Source organism: Bos mutus, chromosome 24, assembly GCF_027580195.1.
Source record: "Bos mutus isolate GX-2022 chromosome 24, NWIPB_WYAK_1.1, whole genome shotgun sequence".
NCBI classification, from domain to species: Eukaryota; Metazoa; Chordata; class Mammalia; order Artiodactyla; family Bovidae; genus Bos; species Bos mutus.
Window position 1 is genome coordinate 44,761,282 of NC_091640.1, and position 18,080 is coordinate 44,779,361.

At 41.1% G+C, this 18,080-nt stretch overlaps 1 protein-coding gene across 3 annotated transcripts in view; it reads left to right on the forward strand.

The window, feature by feature from the left end:
* Positions 1-18,080, forward strand: part of SETBP1 (SET binding protein 1) — a 407,102-nt gene that overhangs the window by 374,217 nt on the left and 14,805 nt on the right. For 2 of the 3 annotated variants that reach the window (XM_070361976.1, XM_070361977.1), the window contains exons 5-6: positions 3,548-3,718; positions 16,916-16,948. In XM_070361976.1, coding sequence (XP_070218077.1) covers positions 3,548-3,718; positions 16,916-16,948 — 204 coding nt within the window. The remainder of the gene's footprint in view (positions 1-3,547; positions 3,719-16,915; positions 16,949-18,080) is intronic. The other variant, XM_070361978.1, reaches the window with a different exon arrangement.

Consider the following 18,080-nt stretch of genomic DNA (forward strand, 5'->3'; position numbering starts at 1 on the left):
GTCACCCATTCCAGTTTCCTGAGACCTCTGCTCCTAGACAGAGTTTGTGAATTGCTAGTACTGTTATATCAGCCTTCGTTTACAGTTTATCTAATATTCTTGCCCACATACACTACTTCTGGAATTATTTCCCTAGTCCTTTCAAAACTGGAATATGTCTGAGAAAACATCAGGATTTTTTTTGTTTTGTTTTCAAATTCATTGGATGGCAATTAGTAAACAGTACTATAATCTAGAAAATCCTAAATTATCTAGGGCTTTCAAGATAGCTAAATAGTGACCATCTGAATTATAGAGTGTTCCAAGTGTCATTTTATTATTTTTAACATATTCTGTAATATAAACACTTGAGTAGCAAAGTACACCCAAGAGAGGTGTGATCAGATCCATTTTAATGGCATGATATGGATTGTGAATCTCTGTTTGAAAAGGGTACAACCAAAATGGCTTAAAATCACTGTGTTCCCAAGTGAAAGTTAAATATCTGCCTGCTAATCCTGTTTATGGCTCAGTCCTTGTGCATGTCATAATTTGAGTAAAGAGCTACCTGCCCCACCTGTGTCCACAGGTACAAAGAGGACAGACAGATCAGGGAGAGGACCTAGAATCCAACAGACCTCTGGCAGCTTAAAGTTCCAGAGGTGTGCTGTGCCAAGGATGCTTGCGCCCGTTTGACGGGAACAGGGCCAGGGTGGCGCAGGGTACCACTGTGGGGGATTCTCCTGACTTAGGCTTTCTGTCCCATTGCTAGATTTGTTAGCCATCCACAGTCAAAGTGCATCAGCCAGTCTACTCTGATGACCATACTCTGATAGACCACTAGGGTCTTTCTAAACTATGTGTATTTTCTCAATGGAAAAACAGTTTAAAATATGTTTGTAGTTTAAAAAATATTCACACTAAAGAAGGCTAAAGAGCAGAAGTAAAAACTCCCACACTAATCTTTCCTGTGCTCTCTTTCCTCGGAATAACCACAGTTAGCTATTTGGATGTATCTCCTGGCAGAAGATTTTGTTTGCATTTTACATACATTACCTGTGTTTACCTTGCCTATCCCTTGCACACCTACATATTTTCAAACTGGCATCATCCAGGGGTCATTTCCATGATTGTTGCACTTCCTGATTTCTTGGTGGTTGTGCCTTGCAGTCTCTCTGTCATAGAATTTGATGTTTGTGCACCCCCACTGTCAAAACTCTATGAAATATGAAATCAAAAAACAAAAATGGTATTGTTATTTACAGCTCCTCAAGTGGAAGCTTCAGAGGTTTGGGGTGGAGAGTAGGAGGAAGGTCAGTTCAGTTCAGTTCAGTCGTTCAGTCGTGTCCGACTCTTTGTGACCCCATGAATTGCAGCATGCCAGGCCTCCTGTCCATCACCAACTCCCAGAGTTCACTCAAACTCACATCCATTGAGTCGGTTATGCCATCCAGCCATCTCATCCTCTGTCGTCCCCTTCTCCTCCTGCCCCAAATCCCTCCCAGCATCAGAGTCTTTTCCAATGAGTCAACTCGTCACACGAGGTGGCCAAAGTACTGGAGTTTCAGCTTTAGCATCATTCCTTCCAAAGAACACCCAGGACTGATCTCTTTAGAATGGACTGGTTGGATCTCCTTGCAGTCCATGGGACTCTCAAGAGTCTTCTCCAACACCACAGGTCAAAAGCATCAATTCTTCGGCGCTCAGCCTTCTTCACAGTCCAACTCTCACATCCATACATGACCACTGGAAAAACCATAGCCTTGACTAGATGGACCTTTGTTGGCAAAGTAATGTCTCTGCTTTTGAATATGCTATCTAGGTAGTGGAAGGTAAATGAAAATGTCAGGATTTCTTCCTTAGGTGGTTACAGATGCCTTTTCCAGGTGTGATACAGGGCCTCTGTGTCCTCAGTGTGAAGCATGCTGTTGGTAGGCGGGGTCATGGGCAGATGTTGGAAGATGGCCAGTGCACCAAGATGACCCCTGAGTTTAGCATCTGGCTACTTGAAAACTTCCAGCTCTGACAATAAGAGCTGGATGAGTTTAGTCAGTTATCTCTTAACATCCCAGAAATGTGTTGACCTCTTCTATAAAATTAAGAAAATAGTAATCTCTACACTACATGCTTCACAGGGCTGCTGTTAAGGCCCAAGTAAGCAGATCTCACTGTGGAGGTACGTTGACAGTCTAGGAGGAACCAGTGTCACTCAAGTTGGTTGGATGGGAAAAAAGTCAACAATTGCTATTTGTTATTGTTGTTGCTATTTGCCACTTCTTGTTGTTGCTATCAGTGGTCTGTAGCCTACAAATAAAGAAATTCTGAGTAGATGACCTTTTGACATGGATTCAGATACCTCCAGTCTCTGAACTTAGGCTTAGATGAGTTGGAGAGTGATTTTTTTTTTTTTTTTTTCAGTTAGGGATGTAGAAGGTCCCCAGAAATCCCTGGTCATGTCAGGTAGGAGAACTGAGGCTTTGCTGGCTGGTTTTAGTTTGACCTGTGGAGCAAGTTATAATAGTGATAGTAGTAAAAATAGCAATAATCATGACAGGAAACACATAGCATGGACTATGTGTCAGACATTGTTCTGAGCCCTTTATTTTGATTGACTTATGGATGCTGCAAACCACTCCTATGAGAAAATGTGGTTCCGTCCCATCTGCACAGTTAAGGAAGCTTGAAGCTTGGAGAGGTTAAGCAACTTGCTCATGATCACGCAGCTGATAAGTAAGAGGGCTTGGATTTGAGCCCAGGAAACAAGGCTCCAGAATAGTTCTTATAATGTGTCATGTAGTAAATTTCCAGACCCATCCACAGGCACCTTATAAGAGCCTACCCAGGCTTTTCAGCATCATAAAGATGTGACTATTATGACCAGACACTCAAAGGCCCCCACGTACAGCTCTCATTTGGTCTGATGACTATTTATACAACAGTCCCCACAGGGCATCTTCTGCCTCCAGAAGACTGACTTCTTGCCTGAATCATCTTCATTCCCCACCCATGACTTAGGAGACATTCTCCTAAGCACTGAGAATGCCTTTTCTTCAACCATGCTGCTCTGGGAAGCCTTTCCCCACTTCTTCCCACACTAACCCCTTCCTCCCGAGCACCTAGAATGAATAACATGCAGACCTGCCCACACTTGTTGCCCACACTTTTCCTTTTCATTTAGTCTTGTCTCCTCAGCTGACTGAGATGAGAAGCCTCGCTAGGATGGGGTGCACTTCTCCCCTCCATGCTGTGTATACCACAACCTCTGTAAAAAACAGGCTTCTTGACCCATGGAAGGTAAAGTGTATGCAATGGATAATCCATTAGACCTGTGCCCTGACCCCTACTTTCAGGTAGCCCACCCAAATGTTGTCACCACTAACAGCCACAAAACCAAAACCAGTCATGCTTCTAATTCTTTTTTTTTTCTTTAAACATTCTAAAATGTCATTCTTGCAGCCAAAGTTCAGATCATTTGATGATGTGACCTTGGGTCATTTTCAGATTTTATGTTGCCTGTCTTCCTGTTTCTTTAAAGTGACTGTAGGCTTTGGGGTCATTGTTTTTTTAGGGATACCAAGTCCCCACTTAAAAGTGGACCAAACGGCAACGCATGGTAAGAACGAGAGCTCAGCGTCCACCGTGATGACCAGGAAGAAGCCAGCCACGGTGGACAGTGTTGCGATCCCACCTGCCCCAGTGTTATCTCTCCTTGCTGCATCGGCAGCAACGTCGGATGCAGGTGAGCACTTCAGATGCTTTGGATTTGCCCCAGGGAAGGTGGGCATGGCGAAGCCCTCTGGAAATGTGCTTCTGAATACAGGTAAGCGTTCTGTGCTCAGCCAACCTCCCACAGATGCTGAGCACAGGCGCTGTTTCAGCACTGGATTTTTCAAGTGGGAGAAGGTCTAAGAAAGGAAGGAGATCATCTCAGAACCTGGAAGCAGAGGTCAGTGAGTAATAGTAACAGTATTAATCACTGAATTCTTCGTAATTACTAGCCTCGGCACAAAGGACCTTATATGTGTCATCTCATGTAACTCATAAAAGAGCTCTCTGGAACAAATACGTGCATCTTCATTCCAGAAGAGGAAGCTAAGGGTAAGGAAACTTGCCCCGGGAAATTTTAGACAGTCAAGATTTCAACTCAGGTCCAAAACACATGGTCTCGACCACTGCATTTCACTATCTCCTGTGCTCACCAGGGTTAGGAGACAATAATCAGCGCTTCCCTGAGGGTCAATTCATTCTGCCTCATGATGTCATGAATTCCTCAATAGCCACCTGGCTCCTCACTAGCAGTTTATAAAATACAAGCTCCTTACTCAGACATCCCTTATGCTCTGCCTTCCATTACTTCACGCATCATCTCCTGTATCAACCCCAGTATGCTAGACTCATCCCTACTGCCAGGAAGGAAGACCTTGCGCTTGGCTTAACACCTTTCTTGAGGACAGCCTTACTCAATTCCTATTCACATCCTTCAGATCTTCAAGGCCCAGCAAGTAAGTCACACCTTCTCTGAATACCAATAGCGTGCAGCATCTCTGTCGTGCATTTGGACTGCATAAGAAATGCTTCTCTTTAACTTTTCTCTTGTGACAGAATTGTATGTACCTTAGAGATAGAACCCATGATTTAGATTCTTCTGTCTTCATGGCACCCAGAATGATGGCACATTCCATAAAATGTGTTGAATTGATGTACTGGTAAATCGTAGGCATATTGCCGTATTTAGAAATGCCTATTATGATTAGAAGCCCAAGAAGACACTCATTATTGATATTCAGTCTAAACCCATCTTCCTCCAGGCAAGAATACTGGAGTGGGTTGCCATGCCCTCCTCCAGGGGATCGTCCCAACCCAGGGATCAAACCCAGGTCTCCCACATTGCAGGTGGATTCTTTAACGTCTGAGCCACCAGAAAAGCCCTCTAATTCAGCAGATTGCTTTAAATAGAGAACTCAACTTGTCTCCATACCCACCTCTTTCACTGAGACCATTGGTAATTAGGAAAGGAGGCCAACTGAAATAACAGAAAGAAGTATTTGGCATGATTTCCCACGTTGAGTCTCACAAAATATCAGTAGGTGTTTTGTGGTAGATGTTTTCAAACTTAGATGAGTGTGAGGAATACTACTCTGTACCTGCTTCCTTCTGCAGGGTTTTCCTAAGCCTTTAATTGACCAGTGTGCACCGTGAAGTTCCAGGAGGGTGAGACACAGAATTTCACGATCTTACCTGACCACACAACCTCATTTTTTTTTCCTGGGAATAGTTCTTAACATCTCTTGGAAATGGTAGTCTTTACCACCACTTGGGAAATCTTGCTTTGAAGAAATGGGATCATCTCTCCAATATGATCAAGAATATTAGCATCTTTCACTTGCTAGGTGTGAAATGAAACGTTTTTGATGGAAATGCCAGGTAAAGGATGCCAGCTATGAGAACAGCTCTCCCTCTAGGAGGGAGAATCACAGAGGAAAGCAGAAGAAGCTGCCCCTGAGACTTGCAATATCTTTGTGGAAGGGCATCTGTGGATAGAGAAGAGGGCACTGCTACCATGCCTGGAACTCTAGGAATTCATCACTTGGCTGGAGCAAAAGATTTGGGCCAGAGTCTGCATGTGTGTGTGTGCATGCTAAGTCACTTTAGTTGTGTCCCACTCTTTGCAACCCCATGAACTGTAACCCCCCAGGCTCCTCTGTCCATGTGATTCTCCAGGCAAGAATACTGGAGTGGGTTGCCATGCTCCACTCCAGGGGATGTCTCCAACCCAGGGACTGAACCCATGTCTCTTATGTCTCCTGCATTGGCAGGGGTTTTCTTTAGCACTGGTGCCACCTGGGAAGCCCAAAGTATGCATACCCATCCAGATAACTGCTTATTGAACTCTGTCAGTTAAGCTCTGGAGACCTCCCTTTATGGATTTAAAAATTAGCCTGTGTGTTTCCACCTTTGCTTGCCAAGAATAGATATTTCCCAGAGGCAAAAGACAGGTGATCCCCTGTTTTCCTTTCCTGAACTCTTTCCATCCTGAGTGAGAGAATGCATTCTTGGGATCCCAAGCTTCTACAGGCTCGCCTCCTCTATTTGCATTCAATAATTTACAAATATGCCAAACGGGCATAGAAACAGGTGGATATTAAACTTTTAAACCCGCCTTTCTGGTAATAAGAGCTGAGCCAAAGCCCTCCTGTTTCAGGATATAGGAATAGGCTGTTTATTTTTGGCAGTGCTCAAAGGAGAGCCTCACGAGAATTTCACAGATTTGGTCCATTTCCGGGTCTTAGACTGCTGAGCGGAACTTTACGGGGAAACAAGCTAAAGACCTACTGCAGGTGCTGGAGACCAGACCGTCCTGAGATTCCACTCCCCACAGACAAATGTCTTCCCATAAATCTAAGAGAGTTAGGGTTGCACAACCTGGGCTCATGCCCAGTGCCCCATTTCACATGTGAAGACATTGATGCTTCCAAGATTCAGAAATTTGCCTGAGGTCATGCAGTTGGATTAGAATTCAAATTTCTTGATTTACTGCCTGATTTCCAGTGGAATCTCATTTCTGTCATAGGCCCAACAGTAGCAGAGGCAGACTTCTTTCTCCCTAATTATGGACTTCTAATTTTTTGAGAGAACAGTGAGTGAAACTCATAATTGGATGCTTTAACCAAAGTCAAGTATACAGAAGGCGGTTAATAAATAGTTTCTGGGTTTGATTTCATTCAGTTCGGTGCTTGTACACTGCTGCTGCTGCTGCTGCTGCTGCTAAGTCGCTTCATTCGTGTCCGACTCTGTGCGACCCCATAGACGGCAGCCCACCAGGCTCCCCCGTCCCTGGGATTCTCCAGGCAAGAACACTGGAGTGGGTTGCCATTTCCTTCTCCAATGCATGAAAGTGAAAAGTGAAAGTGAAGCCACTCAGTCGTGTCCGACCCTCAGCGAGCCCATGGACTGCAGCCTTCCAGGCTCCTCCATCCATGGGATTTTCCAGGCAAGAGTACTGGAGTGGGGTGCGATGAGAAAACTCACTTTATTGTTTTCTTTAGAGTACCATCTTTCACTATAAATAAGGTAATTTAGAAATTACTTCTGGCTGTATACAGAAATCAACTTATTTTCCAATAGGTCATCATTTCTATGGAATGATTTTGAAAACCCAGACAAGTGCGAGAAGGAAAAGGAAAGAAGAGTAAAATTAAGTTGCTTATAAAGCATAATTAATTTAAGAAATCATTTATTGAGGTATTTTTTGACCACGTGGCATGAGGTATCCCCAACCAGAGATGGAACCCATCCCCTCTGCAGTGGAAGTACAGGGTCCTAACCACTGGACTGCCAGGGAATTCCCTATTGAGATTTTTAAAATGCTAAAATAATTCAATTAACTTGAAATTCCATTTACTTTAAGGTATCTAGTACAGTCCCTGACACATAGTAGGTGCTGAATAAATAATCACTGAGTGAAATGAATGATTACAAGGGAATAGCTGTATACGTATTCAGTACCAAACAACATGGGAGACATCTGAGAAAAACATGTTTGATATTGGAACTGCTTAACAAGCAAATGGGAAACATTTGACAGACATGTGGTAGGCTGTTGGTAAATACTTGCCAAATAATTTATCAGTCTATAGTCCTAATGGTATTTTTTTTAGACAGGTGGTCTTTGGTGAAAGAGAAAAAGGAACATTTCCCACTTCATTTTATAAACATGAAATGGAAGAAATGAATGTAGGTCAGAGGCTTAAAAATATGTCTTTTCTAGCTGGTAGGTGTGTGTATGTGTGTATTTTTATTTGTTTAAGGGAATTTTTTTTTAGCTTCTCCAAGTCTGGTAGTCGTGCTGCTTATGAAGTTATTGATTTGGAGGAGGAGGCAGAAAAGGAGCTATAAGAGAGAGTGGCCAGACTGAGAACATGTCAGTCTGTGACCTTCTGGGAGGGAGGGAAGGCAGTGGGAGCCACTGGTGCTCAAGCAGGTCAGCTTTTGTGATCAAACTGCTCAATAGCCATTGATCAGCTGCAGTCCCCTGGCACAGCACAGGAGGTCTGGTTCAAGGCAGCACTGCATCATTATTGTGAGTAATTAGGGCTAATGCAGTGAAAGCTTCAATAAAGTTTGTTCAAAATGATATATAATTTGAAATAACTTCTATTGCCCTGTTCCAATAGCGATTGAATAACCACACCAGATAATGTGCACCTGAATAAGTTAGCCTGATTTTCTGATCCTCTACACACTGAACTGATTTCTCAAGGAGATTATGGGATGTGTAGAGAGTACAGGATTTCACTACTAAAACATGCTCCCACACTTTGTATTTAGGATGAGACTATGTTATTAAGTAAATTACAAAGTTTGTAGGCACTTCATAAAACACCAAGAAAATAAATTTCTTTGGTTTCTACACCAAGAGTCCAGAGTAGTAGTGATGGAAAAACAAGCAAATAGGCAGGCATTCCTTTCTTGTTCTCTCTCTCTCTCTCACATACACACACACACACACACACACACACACTGATAATCTCTCATCTTAAATTCAAATAGGAAAAAAGACATGTATCAAGGTTGCTGTCACCAAATCTCACCTGTTGAAGGTATAGTCTTGTTAGAGATGACAGAGGGGCAATGGAGGGAGCATAGCTCTTAGTTTATAGTTTGTATCTGTTTTGTATCAAGGCTAATAAACTACTCTCTCAAACTGCATGATATATCTTGTTTAGAACTATCAGAGTAAGTGAAAATATTTAAATTTCATAAGTCTATCAAATGTTTAGACATTTTGCTTCTAAAAGCAAAAGGATGAAATAATATCCAGGTACAAATGCAAGAAGCAATGAACAGGAACTTCAGAATTGTAAAGTAATGTATTTGTTTTTTGTCATATGGGGAATCATGATCTGAAGCTCCTGATCAAAATAACAGGTCAATTCAGCCAAAAGTCTTGTCCTTCAAAAAGAACCAAAATAGAGCAAATATATGTGCAAGTTGATAGGATTTGGAACATCTAAGAGCCATAAGTATACAAACCAAAGAAGTCATCAAATTGTAAAATAAATTTCTCTAAGTCCAGATTAATCACTTAAAATATACAGGAGAAAAAGTTCAAAAAGATCTAGAGAAAATAAAGCTTTATTTAAAAAACATATCACTCAAATGTTCTAAAGGGCTACCTACCCACTGATGTTGAAGTAGCTCAGAATGAGCTCAGTAGCTCAGTAGCAAACAGACTCTGCCTAGCAAGCTCTACTGAACATGAAGTCCTAAAAGAGCCCCTTCCCTTTGGCTCTAAACTGGACATCCTAGAAAAGCTGAGTTCTTGCTATGGCCAAAGCTGTCCAACTCAATGGACACAAGTTTGAGCAAACTCTAGGAAACAGTGAAGGACAGGGATGCCTGGAATGCTGCAGTCTATGGGGTCACAAAGAGTCGGACACAGCTTAGCGATTGAACAACACGGCTGTAAACATCCCCAAGAAGCATCATATTCTCCAGAATCTAGCCCCTGCCTTCTGCTGCAACCCCATTTGCCTGAAAATGTCAGCCAGCCCCAAACTCCTTTGGAATCCCCACTGTCAGAGTGTACTTTTCAAAAAACTAAAAACTCATGTCAAAGATTCATTCAGCTCTTTAATGAGGAAACCAACATGGTGATAAAACTGGTCCAGAAAGAATTAGAAATAGAAAATGGCATTGCAGGAATGTAGGCATTGGAGAAAGCATCCTCAGCAAGATTGCTCAGTGAATCTCCTAATGGGCAATAAAACCATAACCTCTGGGCTTATATTTCTACTGGAAAGAAATAATTTGCATATTTTCTGGGCAAAAGTCTACAAGTTAATATATTACCTGGCAGAATCTGAGCCTTTACTCAGCAGTGGATAGTGAATTCAATAAGGGTACATTTCCCTGGATAATTAATCATCCTTGGGCAGGCCTGTGAAATGACGCTAAGACTCCAAAAGGACATGCACCCTTCCATTTACCTCGTTTCTAAGTTTTGGCTCATTTTTCTTGACACCACTTGTGGGCTGTGCAACGCTCTAGCTGAACGCATGTGTTCTTGCTTCTGATTGCCTGCACTGGAAGCTCAGTACTCCACTAAAGCAGTGTTCACGTCTGTGGACGGGGCAAAGCATGGTACCCAGCATAAAGGATTATGGTGAGGAATAAATGAAGTAAGCCTTAAGCAAATCTTAGCAGAGTGCCTGACACATAGGAAGAGTTCAGCAAGTAAGTCTTATTGTCGCTGCTACTATTGTTACTGTTAGAAACTCTTACTGTTATTACCTGTTTTCCACCCTGGAATGTTCCTATCTCCTTCACCCACTCCTCTAGCTGTTTGAATATTGAATTCATGATTATTCTTCAAGACTCATCGTAAGTGTCTTCAACTCTAAGAAGGCTTCCCTTACACCCACTTTGAGAATCACCCCACATGAGACACCACATCTTCTGTGCCCCATGGCTCCCTACAAGCCTGTTGATCATTGATCCCTACATTTAATGTGGTGTCTGTGTCATGTTCTGCACTGTCCACTGCCCTATTGTCAGACCTTATTTGACTTTTTTAAAACTTATTTTTAATTGGAGGATAATCTCTTTACAATATTGTGCTAATTTTCTACCATACATCAACATGAATCAGCCATAGGTATACATGTGTCCCCTCCCTCTGAACCTTCCTCCTATCTCCCACCTCACCCCACCACATACATGTGGAATCTAGAACGATGATACTGATGAACCTATTTGCAGGGCAGCAACAGAGACGCAGGCATAGTGAACAGACTTGTGGACATAGTCGGGGAAGGCGAGGGATGGACCAATGAATTGAGTGAGTAGCATGGAAACATATACATTCCCGTATGTAAATCCAATAGCCAGTGGGAATTTGCTGTATGCTGCAGGGAGCCCAAACCCAGTACTCCTCATTCAACGTTGAAACCCCAGTATCTAGCTCTGAGGTGGCATGGGCAAACAATAGCTAATCATTAAATACTAGTCAAAATGAATTGGACAACTGTCTCCTGCACAAGACCATCTGTTGCACAAAAACACATACTCTAGCATGATATTTACTAGAGTTGAGAGGCATTGATTTGCTTTTATTTTCCATGTCAGCCCCAGAAACAGCAAATCATCCTGAGACTGTTCTGCAAAAGGAGCAACCTGAGAGGGACCTCTGGGGCCTCTAGAATCTTCTGTTCAGTAGTAGCAGACCAGCTTCTGGCTAGTCCACCAGGAAGATTGTTTTCAAGTTAAAGATAAAAAACAGCCTAAATGGCATGGTATATTTGGTAAATGGGTATGTGCTTATACAGAGGAGGAGGAACTTGTACACATAAATGTTTTCCTTTACTCAGAAATCCTTTGGGGTTTTCAGGGTGAACTTCTCAGTGGAAAGCTGGAGTTTACACTGGCCTATGCTGATGCGTACTTAATTATTTTATATATACCATTCTTGAATTCTGCCCAAAGTATTGATTTCTGGAGGGCAGCAACCATTTCCTGTTTAAGATTTGTTCCATTCAATGAGTATTGAGTAACCCATGAATTTCCAGAACCTTGGGCTAAATGGGATGAAAACAAGAGAAAAAAGATCCAGGAACACTGCTATTAAGCAACATTTAATCATATTTGGGTGTCAAGAACCTCCTGCAGAGCTGGGTTACATAGTAGATACTCAGTAAACATGCCTGGACTGGATTTAACTAATTTTGCTCTCTCCAGAGCTGAAATTTTAGGAAAGACAGAGGGTTTAACGTCAGGTTGGAAAGTGCTATGCCTGTGAGAAGTTTAACTCAATTTATCTTCTCCGAATGCTTTGTACAGATTACACTCCCAACCACCTCTTGCTACAATCAGACCCTCTTAAAAACAGAATAATGATAATAATACAATTTATCATCTTCCTAGTGATAGTATCATTCACACCTTCATCGAAGCCCAGTGGGAGGTTTGGCTGTGAGGCATCACACACCAGGGGAGTCAGGTGCGATCATTGTAATAATGATCCCACGCTCAGAAATGAGGGAAAGAAAACCTCCCACACATGAAGTGATTTCTATTAAGATACTCATTTTATATCAAATATTCAAACTCCTCTTTATAAACAGGAGAGAATGAAAGGACAGTCTTTCAGGGCAGATTTTATGTGGCCAAGAACAAAAGGGCACAAATATTTTACGATCAGTTTTGAGATGAAAGTGACATGCCTGCCTTATTCATTGGCTCTTTCCATTTCCAGAAGTCTAATTAGATTGTTAGTTTAATGGTAGTGAGATAATTTAGTGGCCACTGAAAGCAATTGTGTTAATGAGAAGGGGGGACAGTGCTTTTGGTTTCCTGTAATTAATGGAGAGTTTTTGAAAAACTTCTTGGTTCCAGTGAAGTTGGCATACTGAGCCCAGCTGTGAAGGGGGACAGGGTCTTTCCTGCTTATTGCTGCGGAAATGGCCTCAGGCAGCGTGGAAGAACTGTGTAATGACTGTCATTAAGAATGATCTTTAGTGGTCCAGGCAGACTGTAAGTCAGTCTAAGAGACTGAAGAAAGAGGTTTAGAGAGAATAAACAGGTGTGACAGAGAAAGAGACAGACAGACATAGAGAGAGGTACAACTCACCCGCAGCCCACTTCACTCTACCTTGGAGAGTCATTGTGATAATCCCAGAGCACCTCCCAGGGGGATTCCTTCTCCTACTTATACTGGAATTGACAAGACTGATTTAGAATAGACTAGAAGGGATTTCTGCAAACCCCTTCATGTTGCAGCTGAGGAAATTGAGCCCAGAGAAGTGAACTGAATTACAAATATTACCTGCTAGAAATTAGGAAACCTGGACTCTTTCTGGCTACCACACAGATGTAAAGTTAAAACTGGATTTGAAATTCAAGGACCAGTGTTATTGCATAGCCTGCAGTACTTAATTTCCTTAGGTGAGTAACAGTCTAAGACTTCTGAGTCTCAGTTTCCTCATCAGTGAGATAGGAAAAATAATTTCTGCTTTTTAGGCAGTGATGAGAAAGAAATGAAATAGCAGATAAAAACACCAATCACATACTCAAAACAATATATTACTGTCTTATGACCCCTCTCATGTCAAAAATGAAGTCATGTCATGCTATGATTTAATCATGTAAGTCATAATTTAGTCATGTTATGACTCAGATCATAACACCCATTAACTATCTTTAGAAGTTTTATCCTCACTGCATGCATGCGTGCTCAGTTGCTTCAGTCGTGTCTGACTCTGGACTGCAGCCCACCAGGCTCCTTTGTCCATGGGGATTCTCTAGGCAAGAATACTAGAGTGGGTTGTCATGCCATCCTGCAGGGCATCTTCACAACACAGGGATTGAACCTGAGTCTCTTATGTCTCTTGAATTGGCCGGTGGGCTCTTTACCACTAGCACCACCTGGGAAGCCCCTTTATTCTCACTACCTCCTCCAAATACTCTTACTTCATGCCACCCGTTAAGGGCTTCATATTAAGCGCATCTTACTGAAACTTCTAGAAGGTTTTGTTACAAATTGTCAAATATTTTTTAAGTACCTGCCACAATGATACATGCAAGTGAATACTGGCCCTTGCCCTAGGGAAACGTTCACACTATTTGGGAAGACCTGACTCTAAAACATGAAATGGCCAAATAATATTGTTAAATTAATAGATTGAATAACAGTCTCAGATACTAACAGAGCTATCATTTAGCAACTAATAAATCATTAGTTTCCAGTTGAATGGCACTAAGGGAGTTTGGAGGACACTGAGATAATCTGGGGAGAGAAGAGTTGAGATGGCCCTCGAAGGATGGATCAAATTAAATAAGTAGACAGAAGCAGAAAAGACAGGTTTACAGCATCTCTAAGATAGACGTGTATGTAGAAATAATGACAGATAAGGCTGGAAGAAAGGTTTGGGGTCAGAACCTGGAGTCCTTGAAATTCTAGAATGAGTCATGGTGATTCTTCTGAAGGACAATGATAGCAAAATAAAGTCATGGGCCAATAGCTGTCTGCAGTTGTATTTCAATTGACCTACACAGGTTTATACATTTTTTAAAAAGTTAATTTGTAGATTTTCAACATCAGGTTTACATAATAATCAGAGTTCTGGTTTTTTGGAAACCAGATTATCTGATAAATTTGGACTCAGATTCCTACCTGACAACAATGGTTGATACAGAATAACATTTGTCCCATTGGATGGGCCATATTCTCATTATTTTCACATGTCCTCCTCTATTTACCCCCACCTTCTTTCATAATCCTGGTCAACCTCACTCATTATATTGGCTGTCTGGCTCCCTATACAGAACCCTTAAAGGCATGTGACCTTGAGACAGCAACAGGATCAAAGCAATGTGAAGAAGACCTAGTCTAGCAGAAGTAGAACAGGTGATCTACTTGTTCTACTTGATCTACTTGTGATCTAGAACACAGTAATACCTGTGTTATTTAACTGTGAAATTTGGGAGCTGGAAAAGCCCTTTGAAATTGGGAAAACCAGGGAAACCCAGGATTTCTCCTGGTCCCGTTCCTTGTCTTCTTTGCTTTCTTAGTAGGGAAATATGGTATGAAACTCACTTTGAAATAGGGCAGCCCTTGCTTGAATCCATGAATCCATGACTTATGTGTCCTTTGGAGCAATTATTTATTCTCTTAGGTCTGAGTTTTCACCTCTGTTCAATAGAGATAGTAATGTCTTCACTTGGTTGTGATCACAATTAAATGAGGAAATACGTGAAATACTGCAGACTGCACTGTGGGTTCTCCAGAAATGTTAATTTCTCCCCCTTTCCTATAGTTTCGTATGAGAGCAGAGGTGATACAGTCCACTTACCTTTTATGGTCTATGGTATGACACAAAGAGTAATTGCTACAAAAACAATCACTGAGTAAATTAATGATTTTTTAAAAAAGCATACATACACCCCACTACACCCCCAGCAAAGAATAGAATTTCTTTTTCTCCTCTCTTCCCCACCCAAGACTCCTAAAATGTGACATCTGTTATTTTAATGTCCCTTGTAAGTAATGTTGTTAGTTTGCTTTATGAGGTCTACTTTTCAAAGAGACACAAGGAGAGAACTTAGCTGCTTACCATCTCTCTCAGAGTTCCTCACCAGTTCAAGAATCCTCTTCCCTAGGAATTGTTCTGTGTTTCCTTGAAATTTCTTTAAGAGAAACCAGATAGCCTTCATACAACAATAAGGAAACGAATCTGTGCTACCAATGGGCAATTTCAAAGGACAGTGAGAAGGTACTGACGGAGGGAATTTCAACTCTTCAGTGTTCCCAGCGATGTCTGTGAACACCCTGTGTGGCCTGGACCCAGGGCTTGCCCCATAAAGATGACAGAGCTCAGAACAAAAGAGAGTACACCTGATACTACCTTTAAATTCAGCAGGGGATCAGACCAGCCTCAAGCAGTGTTCCTGGGTTGTTGGGAATAGTTTCAGTGCTCAGAAACACTCCTCCAAGGGATTTTCTTGCCCTCCAATACCTGAAGATATTTTGAGAGGACTTTCATTATTTTGAAGTTCAGTTTTTTGTCAGTGCCTTTTAGGTACAATCCTGGTCTTTGTCTTGTGCAAGTTGCTAGAGTTAAGTGATTTGGGCTTTACATATGGAAAGTTCATTTTGTTGTGTAATTAATGAGAAGCAGACTTTGGGAAGCTGATGATCCAGGCCCTTATTTATATGAGAGCATATGTCTGTGTTTTGTTTATGACTCACTCTCTTACTCCACGCATTGTAACTTGGGTTTGTTTACACTAACTTTTCCTAGAATCCAAGCCACATGGTATATGAGCCAATAATTTATGGTCTCTCAAAGGAAAAGATGATGAATGAGTGTTTTCCTGTTAAATTGTCAAATCTTAAATTGAGGAAGAAATATTTGCTGCCTTGTGTCTATCCAAGCTTTTATTTGGAAAAAAAAAAAAAGCGATAATAACAACAATAAACCCAACCTATTGATTTAGTGCTCAGAACTTAAATGTATAGATAATTTGCCAAAAGAGCTATGACCACTCCCCCACAATAAACCATTATAATTCTGATCCAGATGTTCAGCCATGAGAAGACCTTTCATCTCCCCACCCATCCTCTGTCTCTGTCACTCTCATTTCTGGTGTTACATAATCAATATATAACATGTACTTGTCTCCTTTTTCCAAGGGACCATAGTTTTCATTAATCAGTGGACTTAAATGTTCAAGCTTGTTTTCTTAATGGCACTTAATAAATTCTAAACTTGTTTCTTTCATCGAAGCTTCGCTTCTCCTATGAGGTGGTTTGGAGTTCAGCCTGTATTTCATAGTACTTCAGTGCTTTTGATCGTAGCTTGGATACTCCAACAGCTAATGGTGCTCTGAGGAGAGCAGTGAACAGCTGAAATATGTGAGGATCTAGTTTAATTTACAGTGATTTGGATCACCTTCAATGAGTCCTTTTCTATTTTACACACAGATTTTACAAAATAGATGGTAAGTGTTGGTTTAGGTTGGAGCACATGGATTGTCCATTTCAAGTAAGTGAGCTGAGCTCTGTGCTAGGACCTCACCTAAGAGAGCTGGAACTGAGTGCCCAGCACAGCACCTGGCACAGAGTGAGCTCAGTCCCTGTTTGTTCTAAGAATAAATAAGAATGGCTAAGATATGGTCCTCGTGCCTTACGAAAAAACAATTTAAAAGAAGAGATAAGTGCAGAGTAATCCCATCATCTTAAAACAGGACACACTTTGTGAAGTGCCATCAGAGAGACATAAGCAATGTACAGGACCAGAAAGATTAACACTGAAATGAGAGTCCTTTTTGGCTTTTAGGGAGAGGACTTCATTTGAATGAATTCCAGCAGAAACTGGAAAGCCCTGGAACCACAACTAGCATTGTTTTGTTTTGTTTTTGTCTTTTCTTTTCCCACTAGGGCTGGAGAATTGCCTCTGGATAAAAGAAAAATGTAAGACTTCTCTTTTCCCTCTCCAACATGAGATGCAATATCCTTTCTGGCAGAAATAATAGAGTTGGGCATACACCTGTGGGCTACGCAAAGTTATTGTTTCTGTGGTACACCCTTCATTTACTAACCAGACACAAACATATGTGAAAGTCTAAAGCAATGGGTATAAATTGTTTGCTGGTTTTATGAAGAATTTAGGGATATTTCGTTGTGTAAGTTGACATCTTTTCTGGAAAAACTTCAATAAAGAGAAAAATAGTAGCATGCATTTGAGTCACACAAATCATGCTCAGAAGGGGTTAAAGCAAAAGTTGACATGTGGGTATTCAGATTCTCTGGAAACTTCACAAACCTGGGCCCTCTCTGAGAAAACACAAATAAGATTCCAGACTTTCACAATAGATTAAAACCAGTAAAATTAAATTTTGCAGATTTAAATAGAAGACTTGCATTTAAGCTCAAAAACCAATTCCATGTAGCAATGGCCAAGTTTGGTGGCCAAACTTATGAAAGTGTTTAAGAGAGTTAATTGAGCTTCCATTTAATGTGAACCAACCATGTGATGTTGCTGGAAAAAAAAAAAAAAAAAAAAGGAGGCTTTTTGGTTGGTTGTTTTTATGTAGTTCACATTAAGTGTAGTGCCATATGCATTCATCACTTCATACTTGGAAAATCAGTTCCATCCTGGGCAACAAAATTTAAGGTGAGATTTGTCAGATGATTAAATCTCCAGTGGAGGGTAATCAAAATGGAATATAGTTTAGAATTAATTTCATATGCACATAGATGAAGGAATTGAGGACATTTTACCTAGAACAGAGAAGACTTGGAGGTATATAGCTATTTTTACAGAATCATATTTATTCCGAAGTAAATGTCCTGCCAAGGAATTGAGAGATTTGTCTGAAGGCACACAGTACTGAGGGGTGAAAAATCAAGATGAGCACTTCATTCTCCAAATGTCCTGGTCAATATGTTTTCTATCAGATTATAAACAAAAGTCTGAGTTTTAAGTAAACTCAAATGCAATTATTAAGACCAAATAGAAAACAAAACATGAATACCAACCATTTGATGTAATTCTTAAAGTTCTAGCATAGTCAATAAGGATTTATTTCATCCAAGCCTAAAT